This window comes from Pipistrellus hanaki (assembly GCF_964339955.1).
Source record: "Pipistrellus hanaki genome assembly, chromosome: 17".
NCBI lineage: Eukaryota > Metazoa > Chordata > Mammalia > Chiroptera > Vespertilionidae > Pipistrellus > Pipistrellus hanaki.
In genome coordinates this window covers 21,515,774-21,534,648 of record NC_140519.1, presented here as the reverse complement: position 1 = coordinate 21,534,648, position 18,875 = coordinate 21,515,774, and the positions used below count along the sequence as shown (strand labels likewise).

Sequence of the window (18,875 nt, the reverse complement as noted above, 5' to 3'; positions counted from 1 at the left end):
ATTTTGGCAATAGTCTCAGTGCCACATACCCTACCCACATTTTCAAAGTGAAACGTTCTGTGTGAAATTACAAGGCTCCATCATCAAGCCAAGGGTTGGGCCTGGGCTCCCGCACATGCGACAGATATAATTTAGGAAGACTGGTTCCATTCCAGAAACCCAAGCCGCTAATGTGGAATTTCAGAGAGTTGGCCACAGAATTCGCAGGCTGGGTGTCACTTCATACTCAGGTGAGCTCGGTCACTTCCACGGCCCCTGTGAGTCGCTTTGATCCTCGGCTTCTCATCTTCCTTCTTCCCATACAGAAGCATCCTCATTTCCTTCAACACTGACTAAAGAGAGCAAAAAGAGGCCCAAACACCTCAGGAAAGGTCCCGAAAACTGGGGAGGCTGTTGCTCTAGAACGGATGTCTACTTTTGATAAAATGCATATCACTGCACCAATGTCCTTTGTGTTTTATGTTACATAGACATTTTTTTTTAAAAAAAAAGTAGCTGTAAACCTCCCAACCTCCTATGATAAGTAGGGAAGGGAGCATTAGAACACAATAGAACTGAAAGACTTGATTTAGGAAGGGATTACAGCCAGAGTTTGAATAAATATAAAATGTAGATTCCAATGCAAATGAAATATCAGAAAGATCACCTAAAGGCCTCTGTTAGCATAGGTCAGTGTGTGTGAACTTCAAAAGATCATTTGTTTTAAAACTAGATGTCCAATAATTGTTTCACTTTAAACTGGTTTAAAAAAGGAAGAAAGAAACACCAAAGTGTTTTTATTATACAACTAGAGGCCTGGTGCATGAAATCCCTGCACTGAGGGGGTGGAGTTCCTTCAGCCCAGCCTGTGCACTCTCGAAGTCCAGGAACCCTCATTCCTTATCGCCCACCTGCTCGCTGCTCCTTAGTGCTGCTGCTGAGGCGGGAGAAGCTCCCACCACTGCCACGACTGCACTCGCCAGCTGTGAGCCCAGCTTCTGGCTGAATGGGGCTCCCCCTGTGGCAGCACACCGACCATCAGGGGGCAGCTCCTGCTTTGAGCATCTTCCCCGAAGGTCAGTGCGCATCACAGTGACTGGTCATTCTGCCGGTTCAGTCGATTTGCATATTAGGCTTTTATTATATAGGATAGGTGACTCCTGAGGTTCTCACTCACCAAGGATGACCCCAGCAAATCTTATCTAATAAATATGGAATATGCTAGTTTACTGTCACACCCTCACAAAGATAGTGGCGCCCACAGCCAATAAGGAAAGAATATGCTAACTGACTGCCACGCCCTCACAAAGATGGCGGTGCCCACAGCCAATAAGGAAAGACTATGCTAATTGACTGCCATGCCCTCAAAGATGGTGGTGCCCACAGCCACAAGATGGCAGTGCTCAGTCCTCTCAGGCCCACTGGAGTGCCTGCCTCTGGAGTCCCCCAGTTCCCTCAAACCCCCCCAGCTGCCAAGGGCTGGCCCAAGGCGCAGGCAAGCCTCAGATGGTGGCTGCCCAAGGAGCAGGCAAGTCTTGGATCATGGCTGCCCAGCTGCCCAGGGCCGCCTGAGGCTCAGGTTACCAGGGCCAGCCGAGGTTTGCGTTGCTGGCAGTGGCAGCAGCAGAGGTTTGATGGGGGCGTCGCATTCCCCTGATTGCTGGGTCCCTCCCACCCCTGAGGGCTCCTGGGCTGTAAGAGGGGGCAGGTCGGACTGAGGGACCTCCCCTCCACAGTCCATGAATTTTCACGCACCAGGCCTCTAGTATTTAATAAGCATCGTATGTTAGGCTCAGCTTTGAAGAGAGATTCAAAGGAAATCTAAGACCTGATTCCTAACTGCAAGGAGTTCACAGTTTGTTTGGCTATTCTACTGTGTAACAGGTGGTTAACTCAACAAATATCCGGGGCAGAGAATTTTGCACGCCGTCCCGTCAATCAATTTGCAATGATAGTCTGAGTCCCTGAATTTCATTAAAAAACCTCTAATTATGCACCGTGACCAAAGAAAATTCCACGGCCCCACAGCAGAAAATGTCTTACTTGTTTTATAAACCAGAACCTCCTTCAGATAGAGTCGCACGGAGTATGAGTCCCGTAAAGGCGTAACTGCCGGCTGCACAAACAAAGAATACCTGTCTATGCCTATATCTGCTTTTGATAATTCTTCCAAGTCACAAACACCAGGAGAGACAAGGAAATGTTTTGCTCGGTGTAGCTAACGATAAAGGAACACAAGCCAGAACCCAAGCAGAAAAGGGTTTCTTACACGTGCACACAGCTCTGAGACAGGGAGGCGGTTTCCGGAACACAGAGGGGAGCACAGGATGGAAGGCGGGCTCCCCGCATCCTACCGTGTCCCAGGCTCTCCCCGCATCCCACCGTGTCCCAGGCTCTCCCCGCATCCCACCGTGTCCCAGGCTCTGCGTAAGTCTCAGGGTGGCAAGCTGGCAGCCAGGCCTCAGGATGCCATCAATTAGATCAGCGCGTAGAAGCCACATTTCCGACCCAACACCCCACCACTGACGACCCAGGGGGAATCGGGGCTGAAAGAAGCTGAAGCACAGAAAATAAAACACCCGAGGGCCACTGCCCGGTGCCTGCACCAAACTCCAGGAAGTCCAGGGCCTCTCAGCGAGTGAAGAAATGAGAGAGGGCCACCCTGGGGAGACGCTGCGTTTGAACACAGAGCATGTTCCATCAAGTCCCTGTGGCTGTTTCAAAACCGGAACAGCGGAGAATAGCAGCACCCCTTAAAGTTCTATAAATACATATTCCAATGTACAGAATACAATTTTGCCTTTTAAATAAGTTCCTCAGTGTAAGCTGGGAAAATATAGTATGAGACAGAAAATCGCACAATAAATCCTTAGACGATTAAGAATGATAGCATACGCAGGGCGTCCTAAAAATGCAGACAAAATCTGAATAATGATTAATTCCAATGGGTTAAACCTGAAAACAAAGAAACATCCACTGAGCGACCAGCTGTTAAAGTGAGTCTACATGTTTGGGGGCGGCCTGTATGATAAGTAAAATATAAGTGAGGCCATTTTGATCAGCTTCAGAATTCTCAGTTTTGCAAACAACTCTTTTCTCTCACCAACATACGCCTTTGGCACAAGTTGAAGGAGTCACAGAAGTCAGGGGTTCAGCAGCTGCCTGGACTCTACCTTCCTCTGAGGCTTTCAAAGGAGCTGATTAAAGGGAGACTATGTAAGCAGCCAATTATAATCTCCCACCCTTACTTTTCACTTACAAAAGTGAAGCATAATTAATTTCTGTACGTAAAATTTGTGTTAGTATCATGCAAAAAAAAGTCTATTAAGAAATTAATGATTCCAAATATGTTTAAATACACACATTTAATTATTTACTTCTTATACACGGTTCAAACGTCTTAGAGTTAGTAGTAATGAAGCATTAAGAAATAAGACTGCTTTAAAAAAAAAAAAAAAAAAAACACCCTCATTTGGCTAAGTAGATTTCATTAAGAGTGAGGCCTAAGAAAGAACGCTTTTGAATTTAAACCTAATGAACTTTGATATTTCACAGTCATATTCGAAGTGGGAGACCCATTAAGCATGGGCAAAAACTGCATAAACTTTCAGAAAGGACATTATTAAATCATACCGTACTCACTAGTTCCTGAATATGAACATTCCAAAGCCAGAAGCTTTAGACCTGCATGTCAAACTCCTGGCCAGCAGGCTGCATGCCTTGTTTATTTGGCCCGTGTTAGCCTTCGAGTTTGGCATGCTTGCTTTAGACTGCCAGAAACATTAACAGAATAAAAGATATTCCCTAAAGAATTAGGGAAGACAGACTAGAGTTTTAATAGCCACTTAAGTCTTAGGAGAGCACTGTCACCATACAACTTGTGTATCCACTTCCAAAAGTAACTGCACACTAATGCTTTCTGTAAAGGAAATATAAAATCCAGCTAATGGACAGTATCCCCTGACACATGCAAGTGGTGAGCGGATAGGAAGGCTGCTGTGCTTCCTCTGTGCTGATTTGAGACTCACATCCAGGCTATCATTTTGAGAGCTTGCAAGAATGATTTCTATCGAAGACACTAAATTTGTCATAGTGCCCTCTGGAAAAAAAAAAAAAAAAGAGGGTGTGTGTGTGTGTGTGTGTGTGTGTGTTTGTGTGTGTGACTAATCCATTTACTGAAAGAATTTTGATTAAATATGAAAATGAATATTTGAAAAACAAAAAACTTCATATTATACCTAAGCCAAAGTTAATAGCCGATTAATAAAATAATATAGTAAAAAGTGGAAAAAGACTTATTTAAGATTAATAATTTTAATATGGACAATATCATGTAAGATAATATTCACATTTTCCTTCTTGTGTAAAATGCCGCCTTTTAAAAATATGCAAATTGGTTTCTCTAGATGTATATTTGGAAATGAGATTAAAAATAAATTTTGTTTTCATGCACAGAAAAAGTCAGATGTCCTACTATCTGGATATATAATTTAACTGCCCTAAGGCCAAAACATGGGGTTACTTTCAAATTATGTTAAAAGCACCATTGATACAGAATTTTACATTGAAGTTGGCATTAACTTATGTGACAAACCAGTTACCCTAAATCAATTACAACTGAAAAAAATCAGGGTTTTTAAGAACCATTGTTTTACACATTAGTCATGTTAAAGATCAACAGAGAAGCATTTATTTATGAATCATGCTAGAAATATTCTCATAATCAAGTCCATTATAATCATCTTCATTGATAGCATGTTAGAAAGACAAGCATCAAGTGTTAATCACAATTTGCTATTTTCTAAATTTAGTTCAGTGGATACACAGTGGAAACAAAACAATACAGAAACCAATTATACCACCAAGAACATCATTGTCAATGCAATTTGTAGACCACTACAAGAAGGAGGAATGCCAATTTCTTCACTAGAGTGGGGTAGCCAAGCAAGGGACTAGCTAGAGGTGTTCTAGGAAAAAAAGATGGTAATAGTTGCCTGATACTGTTGGGTTGCAGCTGCCCCGTTGCACGTTAAGTCCTGGGAAAGCAAAGGAAAGAAAGAAAAAGGAGACTGCTTCCCGTTTTCGTAAGCCAATGACTTCCGTCCCTGAATCATTACTGGTTAAATAAAGTCAAAACGATACAAGTCGTTCCCTGAATCCTTTGCTTCTGTGACATACCATCAACACCATCTGTGGTTTCACTTTTTTTTTTCCCTCCTTCTCCTCCTTCTTCTTCCTCCTCCTCCTCCTCTTCTTCTTCTTCTCCTCCTTCTTCTTCTTCTTTTGCCTCTTCTAGCATTTCAAAGGGAGTCATTATATCATAGAGAAATGAGAGGAAACTACAAAACCAATCTGAACTTTCCTCTGCTAAAATATTAACGACTTCCTCAAGGGAATCAATATTTTCATTACTGCCATCATTGGTCAGGCCTACATAAGAATAAAGGAGGAGAGAGAGAGAAAACAAGGAGAGCAGTTAGGTGGAAAAAGAAACTCAGGATAAGAGTGATCTCAAAAAGGACGTGCATCATGGTCACAGAGGTTTACAGAAAGGGTATTTTGGAAAAAGAGAAATGGATTAAGATGCACATCTTACAACCAACTCTCAATCATATGAACTAAAGGAAAGGCACAATTTGACCAATCCTCACCATTCCTCCCAGCCCCTAATTGGGCTTGCCTTTCTCTTCTCAGAGAATCTAGAGCTGAGAAACACAAAATTGTAGCAACCAACATCGACTGACTACTGTCAGTGGGAAGAGTGGGTATTAGGAGTATGAGGGTAAAAAGACAAATAGACTCCAAATTTGCTCATTTACCAACCTGATACTATGGAGAGTTGGGTATCCAAACATTTACTTATTTACATAAATAGTCACTGAAAACAGAAAGGTTCATTTCCTCAAACTTTCCCCTTCTGGATTGGAGTTAACTTGAGAAACTCAGATAATTAACTTAATTTTTAACACTATAAAATATGTTAGTTCTATAATGTTCTGGCTACTGACACATGGTCCTTTAATTCTGGCCAATAATAAAAGTCAGTTGTTAATAATAATTCACTCTGCCTACCAATATGAAATTTGATCAATGGCCTTAGCTAATCACTTACGATAAGAACATTCCAAAGTTCTGTCCCCAGGAGCCCAAGAAATTATCTTCTACTGCAAAGACCCAAGAATCCTGTTGTTTTTAAATCTTAGACCTAAAACAGTCCCTGATGATGGAAAGAAAGCAAAGCAACATTGGTTTTAATCATCTACTGTTTTTGTTTCTTTGTCTGTGAAGAACTGGCATTGGGTAGAAAAGGTCTCTCTACTCCAAAGTTACCACTATTGCAAGTTCTAGAGAGCAAGGCCTATAATTTTGAGGAGAGAAAAAAACACATGGTGGAGGGTTCTGGCTGTTAAAAAAATGTAAATATCTGTGATGTTAGAGGTGAAATTACAACCAGCTAATTTAGTATTTCAAGCTTCAACAAACAGAATTTGTCCATGTAACATATTACCAGCAATCAAGATTGGCAGGTAAGGGAAAATAAATAATAACTATTAGAATGAATTTCCCCTACTTTAACCCATAGAAGAACTATTATCATGCCATTCTCCATGCACTGGGGGAAAGGGGGCCTGGCATTGCAGCTGGTATTTACTTTCAACAAACCTAGAATGTTTTTCACTGAATTTAACAGTTGACAAGGGCTATGAACAGAGGCAACCTATATTCTCGCCCAAGTCTCTGTGGGATTAACATTGCTTCTTCTTCTTTCCTTAAAACACCATAGCTAAAAAAAGAAAAAAAAGAAAGAAAGAAAATCATAAAAAAAAAAAACCACCTACCACAGCTGTCTTTTTACAATAAAGATTTTTTTCTCTCTCCAATTTTCCAACATAAGTACTTCTAAGTATCAAATATAAATTATAAAACTTGACTGCCCTTCACTATGACAGGCTGAACTGCATAACAAATATGCAAAGGTATTTAATAACAAAACTATTTTATCCAACTATGCAACTTTCCTGTAATTCTTAAGACAATCGTCTGAAGAGAAAGAGAAAAAATTCTGGATATACAATTCTTTCACCGTCAAGAGCAGGCCGGAACCAAAGAGCAGGTATGAATGCTTTGCATGGACACTGTCCCGTTCTTTCCTCTCTTCAGCTCACTCATGCATCCCTTCCAGTCTATACGTGTTTACCAAGGCTTCCCTTTAGTTCTCCAGCCATACCTGGTAGTGTACCAGCTAGGCACCAGCCACAGGACAGAAGGCCAATGATGTAATCCTTCAGTGGGATTACTCTCGGATTAATTACTCTTATCACTTAATCCTTGGATCAAACTGCTATCAACTTTGTATGGAAGACAAGTTCTCAAAGAATATTTTTTCTAACAATGTAGTTTTCAATTATCCAGACCAAAATCAAGGACACTGTTAGAAAATGTTGACCACAAAAAGCAGGAAACTGTATAAACGAGAGCAGGTGTAGAATATTTTCAAAGCAGAAAGGGGCATGGCCAGAAACAATGAAATAATAAAATGAACAATGGCTATTGGTCTTGATTTACTCACACGTATTTCACTTTCTTTATATTTAACAAGAAAAACCAAAGCTCAACCAAACTAAAACAACCTCACAAACTAAGGGCACAACCAAACTATTACAACCTCACAAACTAAGAAAGAACTTTAGTCATAAAATTCAATTCTGGTCAAGGTTGCATTTCATACAGAGAATTCAAACACCATAGCAATAAGATCCCAGGACATAAGTTAGCCAAAGAGCTCGCCTATGATTTGTTTATCCTTCCTGAAGCTACAAGCCAACTGCGAATTGGTACACCTACAGGGCAAAATCGTTTATCTGCACCTTTGTGCCCTCAGTAGTGTAATTACCAATGAACTCATATTCACCAAATTTGGTTCCACCTCCGAATATATAATTCTTGTTTAAAAAAACACACAACACAGACGTTATAATTTGCCCATATCACATATGTCTGTCCATCAGCAAATGGCAATGTTCATTAACAATTCACTAACTTGTTAGTGGTTGCTTAAAAACCTTGCAGTCTAAATTAACACTAAAAATCAAGCTATTAATGTAAGTTTGCTTTGTAAATCAGTGTGTTTTATAGAAAAATAACATATTTAATTCTAATAGCTGACACTTCCTATTTGACAGATCAGATAGCTCATTTAAAGCCAAAATAATCAATAAAATATACATGAAAAGTAATATTTCTAAAAATGAGGCACCTTGGCCCACATGAAGTTATTTTTAAAATTAAAAAGCTTTACTATTCAGGAGCCATTATTTAAAGTAAAGTAATAAGCATAAATTAAAAAAATAATAAAAAATAAAAAATAAAGTAATAAAATGGAGTAATAACACTTATAGGCAAGCAACTCAGCATCATTCTGACTTGTTAAATTCCATATAACTTTATTTATTTTGTATACCAAGGATTAGAGTCTCCTGAGACTCACTATATTTATATAAACTCAATTTTAGCTATGTAATGATGGAATTACATAGAAGATTTCATTAAGGTTAAGACAGGAAGAGAAATTTCATAGAGAGAAGCTTCCACCATTAAGTAGCAAACATAATTCCCCCTGAGCAATAATAAAATGTAAAGTAAAATTAAAAAGTTATATTACATGTAATCACAACTAAACCTTTTTTTCATATTTAGAGCTTACTGTTTTATGGGAAGGTTAAGATAAATCTACTGAAAACAGTTTCATTAGTTATAGATGTGGTATCCTCCCATTTTTTTCATGCCCATGAAACATATATAAAATTGGGTCTAAGGAAAGGAAATGATGCAGCTTAATAAGCAGAAAAATATGTATTTCCCAGGCCAGATTATAGGAAATTTGCATATTAAACTTGTACCCTTCTTTCTAATAAAACAGCATTTTAAAACAAATGAGAGAATATCATATATTTACTTATTAGAAGAACATGTCAACGATAAAGACAGGTAATTCTGGTGATAGAAAAAGAAGGGTTCAAGACTTCCTAAACAAAGAAACCTGGCCAAGAACCACTAGATCATATTTTTTAAAATTGTACATCACATTTTAAGATGTTTACTTTTTTATTTCAAAATGAATTTATGTAATCTTTTAAAAGTTTATATCTTCAAATGGGAGTGGATTATATCAAATGGTGCTTAAAAAAATGCTATAATTACCATATTTGAAAACAGGTAACACATTATATATTTAAATGGTAAATTCAAACTAAAAAGTGTTTTAAACCTGAAAAAAAGCATATCAAGTTGTTATACTTACTAAAAGTATATCTATAAGAGCTTTATGCTATCCATTTATAAAAGTAAATAAAAATGTGAGTCCACAAAAAAATAATTAAACCTTTTAACATTTTAGCAAGAGTGAAATACATGATTTAAGTGGGAAATAATGGAGGGATAAGGAGACATATGTAATAACTTAATCAATAAAGAAATTTTTTTAAGAAGATAAAATATCTTCCATAAAATGTATACAATTGACAATAGGTGTCATCAAGGCAAAAATATTCTTTTCTTCCCAGTATTTTAGCAACACTAACAAAAAGTAAACGTCTACTTGCCTAATAGAACTTTGGCATCATCCACATCAAAATCCCCATCACCATCAGCATCATAGACTCCTAGTTTTCCTACAAGAGGGGGGAAAAGATAGATGTGGGAACAAAAGGAAAAACAATCTTAATAAGGTAATACCACCACTATTGCCTTCCTGCACATGAACCATCAATGTTACCAAGCAATGCAATTCTTTGCTTTTTTAATCCGGAAAAGCGGTGCTACATTAACATCTTACCTAAAAATGATGAGCAATTCACTTAGAGATTCAGGAAATGTTTGCCTAACAAATCTTCAACATGTAACTGCGATAATATTTTCCTTAAAGGTTTCACAATACCCTGATGTAATCATCTGAGAATGTTTAAAAATTACAGTGCTACAAATATTTTAGGTAAAGATTTCAATATATATAAGGAATAATATTGATTCATTTCTATAACAATCACGTGAAATTTAATGTTCCCAACTTATGAAGTTCCACCATCAATTTTTAAAACAAAAGGAACACACACCAAGCCTCAAATACAGATTAAATGTAATTCACATCGAGTATAAGTACTCAGAATAAGAGGACAATTAATTTTATATTTTACTATAATCACTTAAAACAGAAATATCATGAATCAATCTTTTTTAAAAAGACCTCTGAAAATAAAGCATGGCTTCCTAAAATCACAAAGAAACTTACCATCGTTATCCTGCTTAAAAATTTAATTAGCACTGGCCATCTACTATGATGAAAAAAAAAAAAGGCTTAAAACAAAAAAATCTGAAAATAATACCAGAGCCTTTTGCTCATCAAGAACAGTAAATAAGCATTTTAAGACTTCAATAAAGCTTTATCATCTAGGAGCACTGTCATACTTAATTACCATTTCAAATGAGTCAAATACATTTAATTTTTTAAAAACATCCCACAATCAATATGATTGCTGAATCACCAATCGAAAGTGGCTATGAAAAGATATAATAATGTACAGCAATATTTTAAACAACATTCACAAATATAGCATGAACACTAAAAAAGCAGTGGGCAGCACCATTACCATTTCTTTAATAAAAAGTAGATTAAACATAGCATAAGAACAGGCAGAACTTTTGGAGTAGAGCAGCTATGGCCAATCTTTACCCTCCCAGAGCCCTTGTGCTACTCAGGAAAATAGTAAGCTTGCTATGTAAAAGTCTGGCTTAGACAACACACATATTAAATATGACAGGTATAATAAAGGAGAGCTATGAATTCTATAAGCTAAGAAAATGGAAAGCACTGATCTGCAGGTCGAGGCTACATACAGCACAGAGCTCACACATTAGAAACATGAAAAATATTTTCATTTCTGACGACCTTAAAAAGAGAAATTGGTCCTTTGTTGGGAGAGTACATAAGACTTGGTTGGAAAATTTGTAAAGAGGACAATCTGAGGAGAGGGAAGTGTGCCAAAGGCCGCCTGCCCTGTTGATTGGAATTCCGACTTAGGGGAGACTAAGAGGAGTGTCGAAGGCGGTGCCCCTAATTATTCCTTGAGCTTTCCAAACGAGTCTGTGCACAAGCAGGCCCCTGGGTGTTTACTGGAATCCTTATGCTTAAATCTTTGGTGTCCTAGCTTAAAGGACACTACAAACACAGGTGCCCTCCCAGATAATTAACCCTACTGATTGTATCTTAAAGATAAACTTCATCTCATACTGCTGCTATAATAAAAGCCTGAAGAGACAGGCAATCGAGGCTATCTGGGTTCCTTTAGCCAGGCAGTCCCTTAGCCCTCTCTTTCACAGCAAATGTTGTGTCGGAGTAATCCATTCACCTGTCACTCAGGGTCTGTTGGTCAGCCCCTGGCACCACTTACTTTCTCTGATGCAGGTGATAGCTGAATTGGAAGAATAAGAATAAGATTTTAGAGACCAACACAAGAGGACTGAAAATGCATCTCCAATAGCCTACCTTGAAGTACCTCCGATAAGTTATAACGGAAGTCCTTTGCTTTGGCTGCATGCATGTAAAAACACAGAAATTGTTACTTGTGCTCAATGGACAAATATCTGCAATCTCATCTTCTGTAAGAGACTTCCTCTCCTCTAGCATCATAGGATTATAGTTTGGAATACTTTGTTTTCTGAAGTCAACAAAAGCACAGATTACACAGAAGGTTGTCTGTTAACTAAAATACGTCTTCTGTTAGTCCATCAAATTACCCATAAATTGCTTCAATGCAAGGCAGATTACAAGTAAGAATGTTTGGTTATTCTTTGCCTTTATGTCCCCAGATAAAGGGCTATAATCTAATAAGTCAAGCAGTACAAGAGGGTCTATGCAAGGGAGGGGATTTTCCACACAATATTGTGCATACAGAGAAGAATGGATTTTGATCAATGGTAGGGTCCACATCTTTCCTTGGACACTTAAAGAGGAAGGACATTTATCCACAACGGCCAGAAAGTGGAAACAGTTCTACTGTCCATCATTGATGAATGGAAAAGCAAGATGTGGCATATCCATACAATGGAGAATTATTCAGCCATAAAGATGGAGTATTAAACCTTGAGGACATTATGCTAAGCACAAAAGGCAGACACAGAAGGCCACATACTATATGATTCCATTTATATGAACTGTCCAGAACAGGAAAATCCACAGACACAGACAGTGTATAAGCATTTGCCAGGAGAGAAAAAGAGTGGGGAATTGGGTGTTTGGGAGGGATAGGTGATGGAATTATTCTGGAAATAGGTTATGATGAGGATAGCACCAAGTGATGAATATATTAAGTCAGTGAACTGTTGATTTTCAAATATTTATGATATTGACTGCTGTTACATGAATTTCATCTGAAATTTCATAAAACGACTTGGTGAGGTTAAAAAAAAAAGTATGATTCCAAAATGACAAAGAATAATTAATGCAAATAATCATGAAAAATTGCAGTCATTATGCAGGAAGAAAGAGAAAAAGGAAGGGGAAGGAGGACGGATAACTATCAAAAACTACATGTCAACTTCCTCAAAACAGCACAATGAACATAGCTGTGACACACACACACACACACACACACACACTTACACAACAAAGACAAATGCTCTCTAAGGCAAGAAATTATATGTTATGATCCATTAATGGATCCTTAAGTCAATTCAGTGGCTCATACCAGTATTTTTAAAATTCAAAATATAACAAAATAGAATAGAAATTATAATAGAGTACTGCTTGTAGTGAGAGTACCTACTGTTGGGTAAGACTTTCCTATGTGATGCAGGTACAATCTAAAGACTTTTTTTTTTAAAACTATACATCATGTTTAAAGAAGCTGAAAAGCCAGTTTCCAAGATAACCTGATAACATCCTTTTTTCTACTGAGAACAACGGAAAGGCTACAGAAATTAACATTAGGAAAAGAAGCTGATAAATCTTCACAGTCACTAAGGGATGTCATTTACACTCTCACACATTCACATAAGAAATGATATCAAAATTCTTACCTAAGACTTCCTCATAATCCACAAGTTCAAACCAGATGACAGCGACGGAGGTCCAGACCCCCAGCAGGGCAAGGACCATAAACCAAGTGAAGAATGAACTTCCGGAAAGCACTCCTTTCCTCCCGTTCTTTTGTCCTCCGTGCTTCATGTCTGTTTAAGAATGAAATGATGGACAATGTCATTAGGCAAGAAAACACTTAATCAAACACCTCTTTTCCCTGACTTATGTCTCCAGTAATTTCAAGTACTGACCATGTCCTAGTCAGTTCATTTCAAAACTACTTTCAACTTAAATTCTCCAAACATGTTACACAAAATAAAGATTTTGGAAACGAAAGATTCTGCTTAGACTCCACACCTCATATGCAAAGCCCTAGCTTCTAAGTAATGAAAGAAAGAAATGACGAAAATAAAAATATCATATGTCTATTCCTTCCAATTTTTTTATACAAACTACCTAAATATTACCTCCTTCAAAGCATTATCAACAATTTAAGGAAATCGTAGAGAACTGTACCAAATCCTCTTCTGCCCCTTTTAATTTCTGTGCAACCTTTAAAATTCGGGGAGCGGGGGGATGGCCCGGGGGAAGGACAATGGGGAAAAAGGGAAACTTGTGTAATATTTTAAACAATAAAGAATTTAAATTAAAAAAGAATAATAAAGATAAAATAAAAAAAAACTCTGGCAACTGTCACAGGAAATCTCTCTCCCCAGAACCACTGTCCATTCTTAGCCAAAGAGGGACAGAAGGAGGAAGGAAACAATTGGCAGGAACCGGGATCAGGGAAGAAGAGAAGCAAAACAGTGCGATCCAGCCCCACTCCTTCCGGGACCCTGGGGCCTTAGGAAACAGGAAGGGGCTCATTCACAACTGGTCTCCATGCAGGAAGCAGCTCTGTAAACTGCCATCCCCCAAAAGTGTCATTTGTCACATCTGACATGTCTAATGTTCCTTTTATCCTCCTGGAACTATCCTTCTTGCAGCCAAAAATAAACAAAAATGATGAAAGTCAAGTGATATTAACAGAAAACGGTTAGAACAGTCCTTAAAAGGGAAGACCGTAATATTCAAGTTTCTCTTTGGCAGGAACACGTGTAGTAACTATTATGTACATGTTATAATGACATTAAAAGGATAGGTCCTATCCTAAAATACCCTGTGAGCAAAGGAGAAGTTTACCAACCAGGTAAGAAAGTGGGACACCATCTCCTCAACATGCTTCCCCGTGCGTGGCTGTGTGGGGTCTCCCCACCGTGTTGTCAGTCTCTCTCTAGAGCAGTGTTTCCCAAAGTGTGGTACGTGTACCCCCAGGGGTACAGGAAGAGTTTGGTGGGGGTACGCGTTGCACCAGAGTTTGGTGGGGGTATGCACTGCACCGTGCTTAGCTGTGCCTACGGTAATTCTTCGTTCTCATAAGTACAAGGGGTACTCAGCGTTACGAAAATTATAGAAGGGGTAGACTTATGTCAAAAGTTTGGGAATCACCGCTCTAGAGTAAGGTGACCAGATGTCCCGCTTTTGGCGGGACAGTCCCGATTTTTAACAATTTGTCCAGCGCCCCTCGGCGTCTTAAAGAAGTCCCGATTTCTGGAAAGAATCTTTTAAATCTTTTGGACTTTTTTTTTTTTTTAAAATGCCGCGGGACGCGGGACAAATTGTTAAAAATCGGGACTGTCCCACCAAAAGCGGGACGTCTGGTCACCTTACTAGAGGGCACTCCTGGGTGTGTACACAGGACCACTCTGCATCCATCCTGTGGGCTGTTTCTCATGCTGCAGAGCAGATGGCATCCCCAGTGTCTGCTAGTCCAAAGGGAAGCAGCTTCCCGTGATTATGACAAAAACACGCCCAAACACTACCAACTGTCCCCTGCAAGGACAGGGGTAAGGATCTCTGTTTTATAGAGAAAAGATGAAACGATTCACCCAGCACGGGTTAGAAAGAGCTAGGAATAAACATTGACTTCACTGGTCCTGAGTTCCTTGATCCACGCTGAGAGGACCGAATCACATGATTTTCAAAAAACTTGACAAGTTCTCACCTAGAACCTGCTTTCTGACACCTAAACCCAGGGCTAAGGACCAAATGCGGGGAGTAGTTTTCCAGTGGCTCAAATCAAGAATCTACTGCCAATTCTTCTGGAAGAAAAAATAAACTGAAATTCTTGTTTAAAAGATATGCACATTTTGCCGAAACTGGTTTGGCTCAGTGGATAGAGCGTCGGCCTGCGGACTGAAAGGTCCCGGGTTCGATTCCAGTCAAGGGCATGTACCTTAGTTGTGGGCACATCCCCAGTAGGGAGTGTGCAAGAGGCAGTTGATCGATGATTCTCTCTTATTGATGTTTCTAACTCTCTATCCCTCTCTCTTCCTCTCTGTAAAAAATCAATAAAATATATTAAAAGGAAAAAAAAAAGATATGCACATTTTTGCTTTAACCAGTTTGGCTCAGTGGATAGAGTGTCAGTCTGCAGACTAAAAGGTCCCAGGTGCGATTCCAGTCAAGGGCATGTACCTTGGTTGCGGGCACATCCCAAGTAGGGGGTGCGCAGGAGGCAGCTGATGGATGTTTCTCTCTCATCCATGTTTCTAACTCTCTCTCCCTTTCCCTTCCTCTCTGTAAAAAAAAATCAATAAGATATATTTTTAAAAAATAAAAGATATGCATATTTTTTAAACTAACCAACAGATGAACTTTTCAAAAGGCGCCGTACAGACTAAGTCAATCTGAAAGCATACATATGTGTATACACACTCAAACATATATATCTTTATCTATACTTATGAATATAAAATTATGATGAACAAATAATATAAATTTCATTTATAAAGAAAAAGTCAATTTCCTTTCCTAATGTTCTTTAAATATTAAAAGACCCATCAAAAAGGGCAAAATTTACAGGAAAAGTGGGTCCTTGTCTTATCTCCTCTCGGACATTTTGTAATTGACACCAGTGTCTTTGTTGTTACTAATTAACTAGAAGACAATAAGAGTGAATAGTTAACAGTTCATCCTTTTATTCATTCAGTTAACATATTTATCCAGCATATGTGTCAGACATGATACAATTTTTACTTGATAATTAATTTTTATTTAATTAAGTGTACCTAGATAAAAGTATGCTCAATATTTGTTGAAAGAGAGGTGGGATGATTGGTGAAAAAGGTGAAAAAAAATACGAGGTACAAATTTCCAATTATAAAATAATATAATTGGATGTAATATTCAGCATAAACAATAGTCATTAGTATAATAACCTTGTACAGTGACAGATGGTTACTAGATTTATTGTGGTGACATTTATAAGTGTTGAATAACTGTGGCACGCTCCTGAAACTCAGATAGTATTGTATGTCTATTATACTTTAATTTAAAAAAATTAATAAATATTTTTGAAAGATGTCAGCACCGTCAAAAAGAAAAGATCATATTATTTAAAATAAGCTTATAATAAAATAGCTAGCAAAAAATAATAATTGAAGATTTCAATCTTCAATTCTTTCTCCATTTCTATTTCTTTCTTGAGGCAGAAATGGAGGAAAGGTTCTGAGACTTCCAAAAGGGAAATATCCTTTATCCAAGTTAATTTGGTAATATTCATCGAAGCGTATGACCTGCAACACCATCTGTATGAAAATGTTTTCAAGATTAATTATATAAATGCATGGACCAGAAGGCATTGGGAGGGGGAGGAGCAAGAAAGCCAAACCCTAAAGAACATGCCTTAACCTAAAGTCTACTTACATTTGTTTTAAACACGATCCTAACAACTTCTATCAAGTGTCCTACTAACACATGGCACAAAACTAAAGACAACCTAACCCGCATGAGTTAAAGCTACAAGGTGCGCATGGCGGGAAGGCCTATAAAAGGCATGGTTCCCGCAGCCGAGCGGACCGGGAGCTTGAAGGAACAGTGGCAGGAGGCCATTTATGATTGATGCTTGTAGGCAAACCTTGAGCAGTCTTAAAATAATCTTCAGTACAAGGTAAAATGCCCTTCATATTGATTTTTCCATTAAGACATCTTAAACTGTTTAAGAATGCAAGAAATGTACAATAAATCTTATTTTCGTTCAATATATTTTTAAAAAACATATTTATCACTTTGAAAGATTCAACATTGCTTAGAACTAGAAATTAGTATCAATACTTTAACCATTCCTTTATAATGTCTAATAATTGAGGTTTTACTCTATGATTAATTATTATTAATCTTATTACTGTTATTATGAATTCCATAAAGGAACAAAACAGTAAATTATAGAAAGGGATCTTTCCTGAGACCCATTCTAACCATTTATCCTAAGACATAGTTTTTGAGGGGACTTCTACTTGATCCCAAATATCATTCTCCTGATAAGTCACTCTATAAATATGGCATGCGTCGTCCCACAGGACAGCTCAGTTTCTTCCCAATTAAACTGAAAAAAGCATAGTAAGGAAAACCCTTCAAGAGGGGTCAACACTCCCTAAGCTAACCTCAAACCTGATGTTGGCCCAAAGTATTCTAGAAGAACATCGAGTAGCTGTCCCTATTTTCTCAAACCGGAAAAATCCAAAGGTTTTCATTTCATTTTCTGGCTCCATATTCAACCTGTGGTCCCAAGGATTAGTCAAAAGGGTTTTTTTTAATGGGACTTAAGAACATGACAAGGACTATGTGATGCATTTTCCCCCCATGTTGAGCCATCTAAAAGTACGTGACCTCCACATCAGAGAAAATGTCCTCACATACTACCCAACACAGAAAATGACCACGGAAATGAAGAGTGGGCGAAGGACGACAGGTCATTTTATTTACTTGGTTGAGGAAAGAACTGCTTAGCTGGACTAATACAATACTAACAATTACCAAGCCACCATTTACAAGTTTACTGGAATTATGCAGGCAATTTTGTATTTTTCATAAACTCCACACATTTAAACACACATTTAAACACACACACATACACACACACCCCCCCCATAAAACTGTCAAGCAATTTCATCAAACTGATCCTTTTTGCATGTTACAACATGTCCACCTTTTGGGAGCCAAGAACTGTTGAAAGTGGGTCAAGAGTGGAGCAGAGGAAATGTCTCCTAAAAGAACTGAAAGACAGCCATACACCTCAGGTTCTTCCTCATGGTTCCATGAGGCACTCTATTAGGATAGTCAAGTGACCCCTTCTAACCGTTTATCCCACTCGGTGCTCCGAGCAGAGATACTCATATTCTCTCTACTAATAATAGAAGCCTTCCAGGGCCGCTCAGGCAGCTGAGAGTTTGGAAGCAGTCTCGATATGTCTCTTTTTCTTTTCATAAATAAAGTTTTCAACAAATGAACCAAAGTTATTTGCTTTCACTACATGGGAAGACAATCTAAATAGGAAGACCATCTTAAAAATGTAAAGCAAAAACAAACACATACCAAAAAAAAAAAAAAAAAAATGTAAATTCAACACGCCATTAAAGAACACTGGGAGATTAATGACTTAATTAAAAAAAAAAAATCCTAGTGTCTTTTCTTTGCATGAATCCTCTGCTTCGCAAAAATGAGTTGTTTCCACATGTGCTGAGACTGCTTGAGCCAACTATCAATAAAATAAATGTGTTCATTAGGACAAGAGGAACTTAAATGTCCTATAATTTTGTATGTGTTACTACACACAATTCTTCAAGCTCACTGTAATTAACTCTTAAAACTAAAAAATAAAAATAAAAAAAATAAAAAGTGCCTGCATATTTTTGTGAAGTTCATAAAAACGGCCTCTAGCAGTACGATATTCTAAAAGACAGATTCTAAGTCAAGACACCTAAACATATTCGGATTAAAG

The 18,875-nt window shown here is 38.1% G+C and overlaps 1 protein-coding gene across 15 annotated transcripts in view; it reads right to left on the bottom strand.

Annotated features, from left to right (window-relative positions):
* ASPH (aspartate beta-hydroxylase) overlaps nucleotides 1-18,875 on the bottom strand; it is a 156,222-nt gene that overhangs the window by 116,622 nt on the left and 20,725 nt on the right. For 6 of the 15 annotated variants that reach the window (XM_084865084.1, XM_084865092.1, XM_084865093.1 and 3 more), the window contains exons 2-3: nucleotides 13,054-13,203; nucleotides 9,582-9,650 (exon numbers count right to left, since the gene is read on the bottom strand). In XM_084865084.1, the coding sequence (XP_084721210.1) occupies nucleotides 9,582-9,650; nucleotides 13,054-13,203 (219 nt within the window). Of the gene's footprint in view, nucleotides 1-5,157; nucleotides 5,410-9,581; nucleotides 9,651-11,521; nucleotides 11,567-13,053; nucleotides 13,204-18,875 lie in introns of all 15 variants that reach the window. The other 9 variants (XM_084865086.1, XM_084865079.1, XM_084865088.1 and 6 more) reach the window with 4 other exon arrangements.